At 37.7% G+C, this 17,825-nt stretch overlaps 1 protein-coding gene across 1 annotated transcript in view; it reads right to left on the bottom strand.

Moving 5' to 3' along the window:
* PPEF2 (protein phosphatase with EF-hand domain 2) overlaps positions 1-17,825 on the bottom strand; it is a 34,334-nt gene that overhangs the window by 6,197 nt on the left and 10,312 nt on the right. The window contains exons 6-12 of the mRNA XM_072624128.1: positions 16,999-17,045; positions 13,327-13,493; positions 11,272-11,308; positions 11,030-11,179; positions 6,967-7,311; positions 2,739-2,924; positions 2,261-2,403 (exon numbers count right to left, since the gene is read on the bottom strand). Of these exons, the coding sequence (XP_072480229.1) occupies positions 2,261-2,403; positions 2,739-2,924; positions 6,967-7,311; positions 11,030-11,179; positions 11,272-11,308; positions 13,327-13,493; positions 16,999-17,045 (1,075 nt within the window). The remainder of the gene's footprint in view (positions 1-2,260; positions 2,404-2,738; positions 2,925-6,966; positions 7,312-11,029; positions 11,180-11,271; positions 11,309-13,326; positions 13,494-16,998; positions 17,046-17,825) is intronic.

The following is a 17,825-nucleotide window of genomic DNA, read 5'->3' as shown; positions in this document are numbered from 1 at the left end:
CTAAATTTCCTAAATTATTAAGTTCTTCATCCATAGAAGAAAATGTCATGGTAAGGTAAAAACATTCTCACAAAATTAAATTTACTTATTTTGAATTTGCTTTCTGATCTAAGCAAGCTTCTGTCTTCCCAAGTTGGAGGAAAAAATTAATAATAGGTGATGCCTCAGCACCTTCAAGGTGAGACTTAAAGGCTGCAAAACTTTTTTCCCCTTTGCTGTTTTATGTATTTGTCTAATTGTCCGTCATTTGTAATTACTGTACTGTTTTGGCTAACCTGATATTCCTGAGTAGTCCTAGTATGATCTGGTCTGACGTAATTCTCAAGTAGCCAGAAAAGATCTCTGTTACTAAATCTGACAGAAATATCCATTTTGCCTTTAGTGATAAGTAATCATTATGGAATTTCCTCAGGTTTTTGGTAAGTGGTTATCTTGATAATACTAGTTTATAGTAACAGTAATTGCTTGTAGATTCAGAAATTAAATTATTCTTAGTCAAATTTATTCCCAATATCAGAACTCTGGTCTAATTAAACTCTAAAAAGAAATACACATGCAGTATCAATGGTAGAAATATAACATCCTTTACCATGAGGAGGATCTTTGAAACTGAAATATTGTATATACTTGAATTCATTGTTGAAGCTTGCCTCTGTTGGTGGAGTTGTGAACTAATCCAACCGTTCTGGAGAGCAATTTGGAACTATACCCAAAAGGTTATAAAATGATGCATACCCTTTGACCTAGAAATACTATTACTAGTCTATATCCCAAAGAGGTCAAAGAAAGGAGAAAAGGATCTATTTATATAAAAAAAATTAATAGCAATTTTTGTGGTGGCAAAGAATTGGAAATTGAGGGGACGCCCATCAAGTGGGATATGACTGAGCAAGTTGTGTTATATGACTGCAGTGGAATAGTATTGTGCTATGAGAAATTATGAGCACAATGATTTTAGGAAAAAAACCTAGAAAGACTTAAATGAAATGACACAAAGTGAAGTGAGCAGAACCAGGGAAATATTGTTCACAGGAACAGCAACATGGTACCATGATCAACTGTGAATCAGCAATACAGTGATCCAAGACAATTCCAAAGAACTCATGATGAAAAATTCTACTCATCTCCAGAGAAATGGAGTCTGATAGAGTCTGAACGCAGATCAAACATACTATTTTTCCCCTTTTTTGTGGAATTTTTTTTTTTTGGTCTGTGTTTTCTTTTATAACATGACTAATAAGGGAAACACATTTTGTATTATTATACATGTATGATCTATATCAAATTGGCTTATCATCTCAGGAAGAGGAGAGAGGAGGAAGGGAGGGAGAGAATTTAGCACCTCAAAATTTAAAAAGCAATTGTTTTTACATGTAATTAGAAAAAACAATAGAATATTATTAAAAATAAAAGAATTCACAGTGTCCCATAGGATGTCTTGGTGACCTCATCCTGTCATAGTGAATGTGGAGATGGAAGTGAGGAGTGTCCATACAATTAGTAATTGTATCCTTTTTAATCTCTTAGTGTAAGCAAATTCATTTTTATTGTATTTTATAGTCCACAAGTGACTCATTTCATTCCTGTCCTGAGCCCGAATCACTGGAAGGGCTCAGTACCATTAATAAATCTGCATAATGCAAACTGTTTTCCAAATTATTCAGATCAGACACTGAGTGTAATGGAGTTTCTACTCTGAGATCATTTATTAAAGAATTAAAGGGAAAGGACATCAGGACTTCAGAATACTCTCTCTAGTGGCCTGCGCACCCCAGTCTCTGCCAGGTCTGCATCACAGAAGTTGTCCAACCTTGATGGCCTCAGATACAAAAACTTTCTGCAGCAATAATGCCAGATATGTAGTTGTTGTTCAGTTATTTCAGTCATGTCCCAATTTTTGTGACCCCATTTGGGGTTTTCTTGGTCAAGATACCGAAATGGTTTGCCATTTCCTTCTATTCATTTTACAGATGAGGAAATTAAAGCAAACAGGGTTAAGTGACTTGACCAGGGTCACACAGCTAGTAAGTATCTGAGGCTAGATTTGAACTCAGGTCTTCCTGACTCCAAGCCTATCCACTGAGCCACCTAGCTGCCCATATATGGGTATGTAGAGAGACTGAAACAAGGAGGAAAAACTTATTCACTAAGCACCAACCCTTCTAGATTCAGAAACACAACACAGAATGCAGATAAATACACACCCCAACATGCCACGTCTCATACAGCTTTTAGGCAATCTACCAATGAGAAGCCTCACCTTTGTCTCATGGTCAGCATGTGGGTGGCCTTATTAGCTTGATATTGTACGATGTGCGGGATCAGATCCCGCCCCAGTTTAACATAGGCACCTCTGTTACTGCCAACTTCATAATAGTTAGAAGCAGAGAAGATGGTTAGCACCTAAAGAAAAACAGGAGAGAAAGGATGGACCCTTAGCTTTACTTTCCCATTCACTCTCCCACTCTTCTTTTGGACTCTGGATGCTCTTCTTGTTGTTTGTGCTGAGGGGAAGCTACTGAACTCTCCTCCCATTGGCTTGCTCTACAAGCTTGGGCTCTTATCCCTGCCTCGTAGGGACATGCCTACAGGACGCGGGAGGAGAGAATGAGGCTGAAGGAAGGACGACTGCGCAACCCTGTCTCACTTCAATCCAGTTCACACTCAAGTCAAGACCTTACCCTCATGATGACATCGGTCCTCCTCCAGAGCGAAGGAGAAGCAACAAAGACACCCACCTTGCGATTGTGGCAGAACTCATAACCTTCCGGCTTGCACTCATGGGAGCGGATCAGAAGCTGTAAGCTGTGCCTTTCGAGCATCTGTTCCGTCACGTTGGGTCCAAAGTAACAACCCTCTCCTCTGGCGGTGTTAGCCTTGCAGCCCTCCTGGGGCATGGGATCGCTCCACAAAATATCTGCGACCTGAAATCCATCAGAAACCATGTTTGTCCTGGGTCATTCCTTCATACTTATCCATATATGCAGAGAACGGGAAGGTCAGTAGGGTACAAGAGTTTTGTTGAATTTCTCCCAAAAGGTAGAGGAGATCCTCCTTATTTCAGGCTGAGGAAGAAAGAAAGAAAGAAAGAAAGAAAGAAAGAAAGAAAGAAAGAAAGGAAGGAAGGAAGGAAGGAAGGAAGGAAGGAAGGAAGGAAGGAAGGAAGGAAGGAAGGAAGGAAGGAAGGAAGGAAGGAAGGAAGGAAGGAAGGAAGGAAGAAAAAGAGGGAGAGAGAAAGAAAGAGGAAGGAAGGAAGATCCCACATCACTTTTACATAGATATAATCTCCCTCACCCCATCCCTTACCCACTCCCATTCTCAGCTCTAACAATGATAGAGAAAATTTTTCAGTCCAGTTTTGAGGTACAATTTAGCACTTAGTGCAGACAAATGAGATTTTTTTGGAACTTCAGTGCCCCCCTCTGAAGAGAATAACGTATGAGAAAATAAATCCAACACAGAATGAATTTGAGGATTTAGTGGATGACCATAAAGGATTGTCCAAAGAACCATGGCCCCAGAGCACTCATCAAAGGCACAGCAGCTCTTCAGAGCTGGAAGAGACTGAAAAAATCATAGAATTTTAAGATTTAAAGCTAGAACGAAACCTTAAAGAGTAATTAGAACAACTTCTCATTTTATAGTTATGGCACATTCAATAGGATGTTGAACCTAAGAAGTCAGGAAGTTCCGATTCTGCCTCAGACACTTAACTAGCTGTGTGACTCAAGTCAAGCTTCTTAACCTCTCGCAGACTCAGGAGATATTAACAACATCTCTCTCTCTGAGGGTTGCCATGAGGATTAAAATAAGACATTCATAAAGTGTTTTGCAAACCTTGAAGTGATAGGTAAATGCTAGTTTGGTGATAATGATTGGAAATTGGATCAATAAATCAACAAAAAATAAACATTTATTAAACACTTCATGGTTTCCAGGAACCATGCTAAGCACCGGGATACAAAAACAGGCAAAAGGCAGTCTCTGTCCTCAATGAACTTACAATCTCATGGAAGTCTGGGAAGTTCAATGATTTGCCCCAGATTCCACAGGTGAAAAAATACCGAGCAGAACTGGGGTTCCTATTCAGGGGACCTGATTTGAAATCCAGTCCTCTTTCTACTTTACTAGGCAATAGAATGGCATACCTGTGACTGCGCAGAATTTCCCATTATGATATCTAGCCTCCATTTTAGGACTCTTGGGGAATTCCCTACTTTGGGAGGCAGCCCTTTCCACTCTTCTGGTTGTTACTGCTGTTGTCCAGCCAGCTCAGTTGAGTCTGACTTTGTGACCCCATTTGAGGTTTTCTTGACAAAGATGTGATTTGCCATTTCCTTCTCTGGTTCATTTGACAGATGAGGAAACTGAGACATCCAAGGTTAAGTGACTTGCCCAGGGTCACACAGCTAGTAAGTATTTAAGGATGGATTTAAAATTTAGGTTTCCCTGACTCTAGGTCTGGTGCCCTATCCATGGTGCCACCAAGATGCCCCCTTCACTTTTAGGTAGCTGCAAAGAAAAGGGGAAACTTTCCCTATGTCCCAGATGAAATCTGACTCTGAAACTTCCACTCTTTGCATCTAGATATACCCATTGCTGTCTTTTAGGGCTAAGTAAAGCAAATCTAATTCCTTTCCCAAATGATGGCTTTTCAAATGCTTGAAGATGGATGTCATGCCCTCCATAAGTCTTCCCTTATCTGGATTAAACATTTCTTCAACTGTTGGCACCATATCAAATTCACTCAGGGTCCTGGCTGTCCTACTGTAGCTAAGCTTCAGTTTATCAGTGTGCTCTTTAAAATAGTATGACCAGAAATGTAGCATAATATTCCAGATGTGTTCTGACCAGAGCCAAGTAGAGTGGACCTGTTACTTTCCATGTTCCGGACTTTGCTTTTGTTAATTTAAACTATGGATTGTATGAGCTTTTAAAAATATCTGTCACCATTGGCTCATATTTGAGCTTGTAATCCAGTAAAGTCCCCAGTTTGGATTTTGTCTACCTCAGCATAAAAGTGCCTAACCCCAACGGTAATCCAGTCCAGCTTTGGTGCCTGCAGAGAGCCTGGATTGCGGTTGTGTGGCTTGATTTTCCTTGGGTCTGCTGGCATGGCAGCAAAGTGGAGCACATGTGTCTTGGACCCTTCTTGCATAAGTGAGTATGATCGATGGATTCCCTAGATTTTACTGTCTCTTCACCTGTCTTGAATTTTAATTTGATTTTAATCATAATTTTTTTTTCAATTGGAGAGTTCTCTCTCTTAGACCAATATGCATGAAGGATAGGACAGAGGCACCGGGTCAAAACTGAACTTATGATTTGGCTGTACTGACCTCAAGGATACTCACTTCCAAGGTCAAGTTCTTGAGTCTAGATTAAAGTTGACTTTGACCTCAATCAAAGAATGCCCCCTTCCTCAACTTCTGGTGATTTCCTCAAGAATAAAAGCATAGTGCTATGGGGATATTCCTATGCCACATTTTATAATTTCTAAGATATAGCTATGGACAAACCAAATTATACATTTCTTTCCTGAAAATAAAGATTTTTTTTCCTTTGAATGGACACACATTTTACATATTGACTAAAATTCCTCTCTTTTAAAGTTCTATTGCAAGATGGACCAGACAGTTAGTTGTTGGTTACTCTCAAAAGTAAAATGAAATTATTTGAAATGCTTCTAATACTGTACCTAAAGGGCCAACTAATACCTAGAAAGAGTCCCTTTAAGAAAATAAACGGGATCTTATTATAAAGGATAAATATTCCATTCTTAACCTGTAAGAATGGGGACTCATATTAGATTAAGAGGAACCACACTTTGGTAGACCTAGATTTAAATAATATGATCCTGAATAGGACACTAGGTTAATAAATTAGGTAGCATACAAAATACTTTGAAAGTAGTCAAATAACTTTAAAACTGGATTAGAAAGTAGTGAAGTCTGTGTAGGGCTTATTAAGCTGCTAGCAGTGAACTCTTAAGATAGAATTGAATACCTCAAACAAAATGAGCCAGAGATATGCCCATGATGTCAGTCCAGTGAGCTAAGATTCCTGGACTTGCTGGACAATGTTTAAAACTTTAAACCAGTAACTGTCAAAAGATGGTCCAAAGACATTCAGGGGGTTCCCATGACCCTCTCAAGGGGTCCTGAAGATAAAAACTATGTTTGTAATAATACTAGGATATTTAAATTTCCAATATAGTAATTTTTTTGCACTTCATAGTATTTTATTTTTTCCAATTACATATAAAGACAATTCTCAACATTCATTTTTGTAAGATTTTGAGTTCCAAATTTTTCTCCCTCCCCGCTCCCCAAGACTGCAGCAATCTGATATAGTTTATACATGTACAATCATGTTAAACATATTTCCACATTAATCATGTTGTAATATAGTAAATATTGATAAATATGTAACATAGATACTAAACATGCCACTCTTTCATTCTGTCCTCAAGTACTTTGTTGATAATCTCTAATTTATAAATTTTTTGGTATGTAACTGTTTTCCTGTTGCCTCCCCCATTAGACAGAATGCACAGACTGTCTTTTGTCTTTCTTTGTATCCTCAGCACTTGGCAGAATATTAGGAACAAAGTAAATGCTTGGTCAATGACTGTTAACCATAACGAGAACAGAGGAAAACTACTGGTACCTTCCATCCAAGAAAATCTCCAGTTTATTCAGTCTATCTCTTGTTTGCATGTTGTGTCCCCATTAAACTAAGAGCAAGGACTATCTTTTGCCTTTTTTTGATTACCCAGCACTTATCACAGTTGCTGGTACACAGTAGGCATTTAATAAATGCTTGTTGACTCTTATTGGTAAGCACTCAGTATGTAACAGGCTAAGAGCTGGGGATACAAAAAAAAAAGCCTAAAGTCAATCCTTACTGTCCAACACATTCCATTCTTTTGTTATACAAAATCAAGAAGACTTACTCACTACTGACCTGCTTCCACTCCTCCTGATTGACTCCTTGGAGGTCACAAGAGTCTACTTCTGATTCTGGTGGAAGGAGCGAAGGTTCCTCCTTGAATTCTGGGAAGCCCACCTGCTGCTTGCATTTCTCCAGCTCCAATTGCACCGACCTTCGGACCCTCTTGGAGACCTCCTGCCGATTAGGTGTGAAGCTGCAGGGAATGCTGGCCGACCTGTTTCCCTTGTGAGGACTGAGACGTAGGGGTGAAGAGGGCACAGAGTAGCTTTTGAGGGGAAACCAGGGTGAGCTGCTTCTGCTTTCCTCCACCTGTTTCTCTTTCTCTGGGTTCCTTGTATACTTCATGGTGGAAATAATCTACAAGTGGTCAGAAGAGACACAAGAGAAAATGAGAGAAGCAAATGGAACATTTGATGTGTGAGGGGCAAGACCCTGGTATAGGAAAAGTGTGACATTTTAGAATATGAATTCTTAACCATTTTTGTGTCATGAGCTCCTCCGATGAAGTCTAGTGACACTCTTCAAAGAATGATGTTTTTAAATAATTGGACAACATGACTAATATGAAAATGTTTTACATGAGTGCACATATAACCTATATAAAATTCCTTACCATATTAAGGAGGTTGGAAGTGAGGGAGGAAGGGAGAAATTTTGAAATTCAAAAAAATTTTTAAATGGTTGTTAAAAATTGTCTTTACATGTAACTGGAAAAAAAGAAAATACTATCTCAAAAATAAATAAATAATTGAAAGAAATGATAAATTTCAGTTACAGGTTTATAAAAATAAAGCATTCATTTCTCCCCTTCCCAGTTCACAGATATGAACCAATCTAGCCACAGACTTCTTTTTTAAAAATTAATTTATTTTTAGTTTTCAACATTCACTTCCATAAGATTTTGAGTTCCAAATTTTCTACCCATCTCTCCCCTACACTCCAAGACAGCCTGCATTCTGTTTACCACTTCCCCCAAAATGCCTTCCCTTCTATTATACCCCCTTCTCTTATCTCCTTCCCTTCCATTTTCCTATAGGGCAAGATAGATTTCTACACCTCATTGCCTGTATATCTTATTTCCTAGCTGCATGTAAAAACAATTTTAATGTTCATTTTAAAAACTTTAAGCTCCATATTCTCTCCCTTCCTCCCTCCCCACCCACCCTCATTGAAAAAGTAAACAATTCAGTATAGGTTATACATGTGTAGTCATGCAAAACACTTCCATAACAGTCATATTGTAAAAGATTGACTATATTTCTCTCCATCCTGTCCTGCCCCCCCATTTATTCTATTTTCTCTTTTGACCTTGTCCTACCTCAAAAGTGTTTGCTTCTGATCACCCTTCCCCCATTTGCTCTCATTTCTATCATCCCCCCCCTCTTATCCCCTTCCCCCATACTTTCCTGTAAGGTAAGATAGATTTCCATACCCAATTGAATGTGTATAGCCATAGACGTCTTGGGGATCTGTGGACTCCAGGTTTCAGAACCATTGACTTAGAAGAAAGACTTAGCTTAAAATCTGACCTTGGACAATGTAGCCCCAGTTGTGGGTGATCTCCAGTATTCTGTCTGAGATTCTCTTCTTCTGTATACTCTCTCATGTGGTAACCTCATCAGGTTCCAGTTTTTGAATTATTCTCACCAAAATGATGCTTCCCAAATCCCTGTATTCAGTCTCAGTTTCTTTCTCAAGCTGCAATTCCACCTCTCTAAGTGCCTACTAGACATTTAAATCACCTCCAAAACAGAACTCATTATCTTCTCTCTCCAAACCTACCCCTCAATTGTGAATATCACCAACCTCCCTCTCTCCTAGATTCAGAACCTTTTCATTACCACCCTGATTCCTTATTCTCCCTCATCCCATCCATCCATTTAGTTGTCAGGTGTTGTCGTTTCTAACCCATAATATTTTTAGCATCCAATCCCTTGTCTAGTCATTCAGCCAGCTCCCTAGTTCCGAACCTCATCAATTAGTGGAAACTTAAGAACCTAACTCTTCCTTCATGGAAGATGATAACCAGCTATTCTCCATCCCAATTATTTATGGGTGATGCATTGCCCCCCTTTTTTTACTACTTCATTTTTTTACAATTATGTAAAACATTTCCACTTTGTACAAGAAGACTCGAATAAAAGAAGAAAAAGGAAGAAAGTGAAAAATACCATCCTTCTGTCTGTATTCAATCACTATCAGTGCTTTCTCTGGAGGTGAATAATATGTTTCATCATTAGTTCTTTGGGATTGTCTTGGATCATTGTATTGCTGAGATTAGGTAAGTCATTCACAATTCTTCATCGTACAATATTGCTGTTACTGTGTACAGTGTTCCCCTGGTTCTATTCATTTCACTATGCATCAGTTCATGTAAGTCTTTCCAGGTTTTTCCGAGAGCATCCTGCTCAATAATATTCCATTATAATCCTATACTACAGCTTGTTTAGCCATTCCCCAATTGATGGTCATCCCATTGATTTCCAGTTCTTAGCCACCACAAAAAGAATTATAATAAATATTTTTGTACATGTTGCTTCTTTTCTGTTTTTTTGAATGTTTTGGGGATATAGACCTAGCAGTGGTATTGCTGGATCAAATAGTAGTGCATTGCCCTTCTAGCACCTTAATTTGAAATAGCTATTTTGCTGCCATGTCTAAATGTAGAAATTTTTTAAAAAAAACAGACATATTTCCTGACAGTTGTATATCAGTGGGGATTTTTAAAGTGACAATTGCTTTAATTTAAAATATTTTTAGAGTTTAGTTTGAATGCTATGAATTGAGTACAATCTTTCTATGAAATGACCTGCTACAGTGAATGAGTTTATAAAAGTATATGCAAGAAGTATAGAAAGGTGCATTCATATAAGTAAAAACAGACTATGCATGCCATAAACCTGTGATTTTGCCAGTTAATATAGGAATTACCATTTATTTTTACCATAATTGCCATAATAAATGCTGTTAAATTCTTCTTCTATAACAAGAGTTGATTCGTGTTAGGGGCAGTATGATTTATTTTTCTTTAGCCAAACCCCTCCCCTGTAATTCATGATGGCTTTAGAGTTAGGTGTATCCGATAAGAAGTGCTGGAAAACTGATTTGTCTCTAGGACAATCTACATGTTTCAAGTGATGCTAAAAGCTGCACTGGTGATAATAATAATAATGTAATAATAAACATGTCTGTTATTAATATGAAAAAAATTATTGCAACAGCCTTCTAATTGGTCTCCCTTTCTTGAGTTTCTTTCCTCTCCAATCCTCCGCATAGATGCCAAAATGATTTTCCTAAAGTACATGTCTGACACACCCTTCTACTACTCCAGAAAATCCACTGGCTTTCTTTAGGATAAAACATGAATTCATCTGCTGGGCATTTGAAATCCTTCACAGCCTGGACCAAACTGTCTTTCCAACTTATTATAGATGACTTCCCTGCTCACGTTTGGTCCAGCTAAAGTGACCTGTCCTTCACACAAGAAACTTCATCTGCCACCACTCTGCCTTTGCACTGGCTATCCCCAATACCTGGAATACAGTCCCTCTTCATCTCTTCTTCTAAGAATGTCTTGTTTACCATTAGAATTCCATGGATGAAATTTTTTAAAACATATTTTTAGAGTAATTTGTGCTCGTTGACAAGTCACTTAACCTCCCTATACCTCAATTACCTCATCAGTAAAAAGGGAGACAATTATAAGCACCTACTTTATAGGGTGGTGAAGATTCAATGAGGTAATATCTGAAGTGCTTTGCAAACCTTAAAAGTTTTTATTACTACATGCGCTTCCATTTGATGGAACGCATTCTCCCAATGACCTCAGACTCTTAGAATGGCAGATGTAGGTTGAAAAAAAACAACCCAAGACTCATGGTCCAGTTCTTCACAGGCAAAGTGAACAAGAGAACAGACATGAAGTAGTTTAGGCCTAAATTATTTGGACACAGTGGGCCTTTTAGTTAAAAGTCTTTCTGGATGGCCAGTAATAATTTAATAATGATTAACTTCAGTGGTGGTAGAGATCTGGCATCACGGGAAAATCTGTAGTGATTGATTATACTGCCAATACCTTGTGCCTTTCCAGTTTTTCCAAAAGTTCTAGGTTCGTCTTGTCTGAAATCCCACCGTGAATTATCAGGACTTTCTCATCAATAATAGTGGCCAGTGGAAGCCAGCAAAAAACCTCCTGCAGCATCTTCAGTATTTTCTTTCCATTTACCTGAAGAGATGAATGAGTGAAGTAATGGACTTTGAGAAATGCTCCCAACCTGTTCTACATAATAGAGGATTTAGGTTTAAAAACCAGTGTACCTTATATTTGTGCATCACTTCCTTGGTAAAGCCATATCTAGATTTAAAAACAAGAGTAATTTCATATTATTTTGAAGTTTAATGATATCTCTGTCTTTTATTTATAAAAATACTCCAATGTACCTTTCACAACTCTAGAAGCCTCCCTTGCAATATCATGTCAAGCAAAACCAACCAATAGAGTAGCCATGTCTACTTTTTCATGCCATATTTGGCATCCATGCCCCTACTTCTCTACTGAAAGTTTCCCCAACATTTTCATCAGTCATCTTCTAGGATCAACATTCATCACTGCATTTTATCCCTATTTGATGTCTTTTTAATTTATTTTCCTTTACATCAGTAGTTCCCAAAATTTTACTCTAAAAAATTATTGACGACAAAACCAGAGCTTTGGTTTGTATCAGTTATGACTATAGATAGCCACCATATTAGAAATTAAAAGCATCTCAGTATTATTACAAAAATAGTTTTGCCCTTGTGGACAGCTGGAATGTTCTGGGACCTTCAAGGGTCTCCAGACCACATTTTAAGAACTATTGATTTATATTATGGTAGTCATTGTGCCATTATTGTCCTAGTTTGATTTTCTTCCCTCTTCATCAGTTGATACAAGTCTTCCCATGTTTCTTTGAACTGCACCTAGACTCCATTTCTTGTAGCACAATCATATTATGCTACATTCATAAATCACAATTTGCTCAACTATTTCCCAGCGTGTGGACCTTTAATTCATTTCCAGTTTTTCTACTATGACTAAAAGGGCTTCTGTGAATATTTTGGTATATGTGAGACCTTTTATTTTTGTATTTGACTTCCATGCACAGTAGAGGGATTATTGTGTGGGAAGGTATGAATGACCTTCTCCTACAATTTCAAGTTATTTTCCAAACTGGTGGGATCAGTTTATATCTGAACAGATAGTATTTATATATGCCAAACTTCCCACAGCTCCTCCCATATTATTTCTGTCTTCTAACAGCTCTACTAATTTGATAACTATGAAGTAAAACCTTGAAGCTGTTTTAATTCCCATTTCTCTGATAAGTTAATTAGAGAAATACTTTCTTTTTAAAGGAATTTTTAAAAGATTTCAATAAGACTTGGAAAATTTGTGTGATTTGATGTAGAGTGGTCTGCAAGCAGAACCAGAACAATTTATACCGAACAGCAACACTGTTAAGAAAACTACTTGGAAAGACTTTAGAACTCTGATCGATGCTATGACCAGCCATGATTCCATGATTCCAGAGTACCAGTGGTGAAGCATGCATTAGGGGTCTGCTATTGCCCGCTCAGGCTGGTTCTCGAGAGTTAAATTTTCAGCGTGAGTATTTACACCTTGAAAATAGGTGCATGCCACAAGTCAGGACTTGATTCATTGTTTGGTGATAATTTTTATATTTATAAGAAAATGATGAAGTAAATGTTAATGATGCAGATTAAACTTAAAAGTGTATTGTACATACATTCCCCCACCCCCACTCTACAACAGTTATCAGCATTTACCAGCAGACCCCTGCATGTTACCTGCCTTCAGACAGAGTGCTGATGGACTCATGGTAAAGAATGAGACAGACAATTGGACATAGCCATTGTGTGGATTTGTTTTCTTTGACTATGCTCATTTGTTACAAAGACTGTATTTTCTTTCTTTCATGGAGAGAGGAATGGGATAGGAGAACTTGTTTCAAAAAAAAATAGAAGAGGACGATCAAAGCATTTTTAAAAATACACAGAACAGAACAGGAGAAAGTTCTGAACGAAACAAAAGCAAGTAAGATAGTTTTAGAAGTAACTAGTTGAGTTTATTACACAGTATTTAAAAGAAAAAAAACTGTCCAAATAGAAATTCATAGTTTCTTATATAATCCTTTTTCTCTTCTACTTTGCATATAGCTATATTTGGGGGTTTTATATTTGTGAAATTTGGAATAAAATAATTCTTTTAAAAAGGATACATAGAGGGAAAAACTGAAAGATTTATAAAAATCAGCTTTTTCGCAAAATTATTCTATGTGTACATACAGACGTAGGTATGTTTTGTTACCATACCGTAAATTGACTATATGATCCTCATGATTTCCTCGGTTTAGATGAAACTCCTTTGGGTAGACCAACATGAAGGCAAAGAGAATCATCAAAATCTCAACTGAGTCTTTGCCTCTATCCACAAAGTCACCGTTGAACACATAAGACCTCTCAGGGGAGGGAAGACCATTCTGTATGGCAAGAAAACAGAGCCAAAAGATCGTCAGAAGAAAAGGGACAGAAAAGCAAGGTTAAAAGAAACCAGAGCATTTTGCAGGTGAATCCCAATGCCTGAACACAGCACAAGCTCTATTTGAGACAAAAAACAAAATAAAAATCCATGTGACTGCTGGTATTCTAATAAAGAACAAGAGGGGAAAAATATCGGCAGATATTTCTGAAATTGTGAAAGCAAGAAATTTTAGTTTACTTAGAAGCAGAGAAGAAGGGAGGAAATGTCCTATGGTTACTTGTGCAATACTACCCCAACAAACAAGGAAGCCAAACTAAGCTTCAGACGGACAAAATATGGTTGTGTCCATCAGTCAGTCACCAAACGTTTATAAAATGACTATTATATGCAAGGCATGGTGCTAAGCAGTGAGGACACGAGAAAAATAACAGACATTCCCTGCTTTTTATTTTATTTTTTCAATCCAACAAACATTTATATATTTATTTATTATTTTTAGTGATTTTTTTAAATTTATGAAATAAAAGAAGCATTTCATAACCTAACATAGTAAAAAGATGATTGCACATAAAACTTCAAATCTATTCTAAGTTACCATTCCTTTTAAATATATGATAAAGTTATGTAAATTTTCCCCCTTTATCCCTCTCCCCCATCCCACCCTAGAGATGGCTCCCATTAGACACAAGTAGGTGTATGTGTAAAATTATTCTATACATTTGTCAGTTCTTTCTCTGGATGCAAATGGAGTCGTTCTTCATATGTCTTTTATAGTTAATTTGGTATTTATAATAGTCAAAATGACCTATTTGCTTGAAGTCACACTTAAAACAATTTTGCTGTTACTGTATACAGTGTTTCCTTGGTTCTGCTCATTTTGCTCGTCATTATTTCATGAAAGTCTTTCCATGTTTTTCCAAGATCCATGAGCTCATCATTTCTTATAGCATGGTAGTATGCTGTCACAATCCTATGTCCCTGCTTTTGTGGACCTCACAATCAAATGAGGGAAACTACATGCAGACCAAACCAGCTATACACAGGATGAATTAGAAATGCTCAATAAAGGGAAAGCACTAGAATTAAATATTGGAAAAGGATTCCCTTGTAAAGTGGGGATAAAAATAGCATCTCTCTCCCAGGATTTAGTGAGGATCAAATGAGATATTTGTGAAGCACTTTGCAAACCTTAGTGCACTATAAAAATGAAAGTATTTTATGTGTGTGTATGTACACACAAATGTGACACATATGTATGTGATATTTATATGTTTACATGTAGATATATGTTTATGTGTATATACACACATACATACAAACTCAGATTCACCATGAACTTGCATATATTCACTCCTGAGACAAACTGGAACTTGGGGAAGTGGGAGGGTCATTCCTCAAAAAAGGAGAACAAATGGCTCAGCCTGCTGAAATAAACATCTCTATTTTAACCTCAAGACTGAACCATGTGATGAGGTGCAAAACTATTCCAGGAGATTGTAAGCTCCTTGCGGACAAATATCTTTTTTTTTTTGTCTATGTATCCCCAAAGCCAATCTCACAAGGCTTGGCATGTGTTGTGGTTTTGTAATTCATTTGTTTCACTTGGGTCTTACTCTTCATGACCCCATTTAGGTTTTTCTTGGCAAAGATACTGGAGTGGTTTGCCATTTCCTTCTCCAGCTCATTTCGTAGATGAGGAAACTGAGGCAAAAAAGGTTAAGTGAGTTGCCCAGGGTCACACAGCTAGTAAGTGTCTGAGGCTGTGCTTGAACTTGGGTGTACCTGACTCTGGACCTAGTACTCTATCTACCATGCCACCTAGCTGTCCATGCAGTAGGTAATTAATAAACAATTTTTATTTTTTATTTTAATAAATAAATTTTAAATAATCAATTAAATAAATATTTATTTTTATATAAATTTATAAATGAATTTATTTTTATTTTAATAAATAGATTTAAAATAATTAATTTAAAATGGTAATTTAAAATAATTTTAATAAATTTAAATAATTTTTCTAATTGAATGGAATTAAATTTTCAAGTATGTATCTCCTGGATGGAAACACCTTTCCTTTCCTCCCAATAAAAACCCTGCCCAACAATACTGAGTACAACTATATGCAAATATAAACTTGCTAAGTACTTTTTCTCAATGATTTTGAACTAACAGAATGCCTACTGCTTACACCAGGTTAGGGAAGATGGTTCTAGAAAGAAAACAAATCCTCTTGATTTTTACATCTTTTTAGTAAAGTTAAGGTAATAAGATAGTAGAATCAGCATATTAGAACCCGAAAAGGCCATAGAGTTTATATAGGACAACCTTCTCTTTTTACAGAATTCCAGAGAGGAGAAATGAATTGGACACGGTACTAAAGAAGGTACTAAGGAAGAGAGCCAAGACTTGAATCCATTTCTTTTGACTCCAACTTCATTGAGCTGAGCAAACCTTTGAGAAGTGGCTGCCCATCTCATAGCCAGCAAAACTGATGATTAACCCAATTGCCACAGACAGGTGGATAAGCCCAAGAACCCTGGGAATATTCCCAATCTGTCCTCTGCAGCCTTTGTCCTGTGGAGAAAGGGTGCACCATCCCCAACATCAACTGCTAACTAACTGCCATCAATGGACAGGCAAACCAGCGTACCTAAAGCACAAAACAATCTGAGGGAGAGACAGGAGGTGGGACAAATTACCAATACACATCTCATGAGATGCTGGTGGAGACAGCCCACAATCCAGTGTCCAGAAGCCCTAGGAATTGCAGTGCTGCTAGAACAATGGTCAACCTTGGCCGTCACTGAGGGGAACAGTCCTAATAGAAAAGGAGATCCACCAGCATCAATGCCAATTGCCCAACCTATTTTCAACACAAGGGTAATCCTAAGAGCTCCTGGGTGAGAAATACCTTCTAGATGACCAACCTCATTACCAGTCTCCCTCCCACAGACAATGATTGGGGAGCCACTCTTGTGGAGACACAACCCAGAAAGTTTCTCTACAACCCTTGCCACAGCTAATGAAGATGAGAAAAGAGAAGGAGAAGGAGGAGAAGGAGAAGAAAAGAAAGAGAAGAGAGAGGAGGAAGAGAAGAAGCAACTAGCATTTGTATGGCACATTAAGGTTTGCAACATACTTTACATAGATTAACCCATTTGATTCTCACAACAACCTTGGGGCAGGGGGAACTTCTATTACTGTCCTCATACTATAGACGAGAAAATTGAGGTAGGCAGAGATTGTGACTTGCCCAGGATCACACAATTAGTAAGTATCTGAGGTAGGATTTGAACTCAGGTCTATACTGACTTCAAGTCTCTTACTCTATCCACCCCACCGCCTAGGTGCCTCTATGTCCCCTTCCAATTCTGAGATTCCAAGATTTTAAGTTACTTACTACAAGGTCATTGTAAGAGCTTCTAATAAGATAAAAACATTTTCTAACTACAGTTCATCATTTAAAAAATAGGTAATCTACATGTTTTATTTAACATTCATACCTTGTAGAATATAAATATTAAGTCGTCCAGCTGGCCATGTAAATCTCCTAACAAAGGCAGAGGAAAAATAATCAGTTCTAACTGGTTTTTGTTACTCTCTCTAATGTTTACTCTAAATAGATAAAAGACCCATACACATACTGACCTATTGGTTCCTTGGCTTTTCCATAAGTAAAAAATGAATAGCATTTCTGGTGTTATAGTAATAGCAACAATTGGAGGTAATGAATGTAATGTTTTTCAGAGAGAGAACTATAAGAAGTAAATAAATACAATGATACAGTGGTTTTCTTGATGAGAGAGCTGTGAAGATTCCAGGCGAATTTGAGAAGTTGGGAGTTGGAAGGAATTTTTTCACCCTTACTCTGAGTAGAGTGAATTGAAGGAGTGGTGATTGAGGCAGAAAAAAGAGGTCTAAAAGTTAGAGTTAACACTTAAGGGTATCTCTGGGTGGTTGGCTGGCTGGGACAAAACATTCAGATAGCTCCTGAAGCTGAAATGCCATCCCCAAGGAGGAAAAGGGTCTCATAGCGATTGCATTTCAGCAGGGAACCAACAGGTGGCAGTACCAGTGAGCAACTGTGAGAGGTTCAATTAGCCACACCTGCATATGTTCAGGGGAAGAGAATACAAAGCACATCAGCAGATGGCAATTCAGTGGAGAGATTAGGATGTCAGGAATTTGCAGTAGCAGCAAAAAAGCAGCTCACAGCCTGATGATGCCATCAGACTAACATATTGGAAGCTCTTAGGGGAAACAAGCAAACTGTCCCTGTACTGGTCCCCAGATGAGGGTTCAATCAAAATGCAACCACAGATGGATGAAT

The sequence above is a fragment of the Notamacropus eugenii genome, chromosome 7 (assembly GCF_028372415.1).
Source record: "Notamacropus eugenii isolate mMacEug1 chromosome 7, mMacEug1.pri_v2, whole genome shotgun sequence".
NCBI lineage: Eukaryota > Metazoa > Chordata > Mammalia > Diprotodontia > Macropodidae > Notamacropus > Notamacropus eugenii.
The sequence above is the reverse complement of the archived record's forward strand: the minus strand, read 5'-3'. Positions and strand labels throughout refer to the sequence as shown.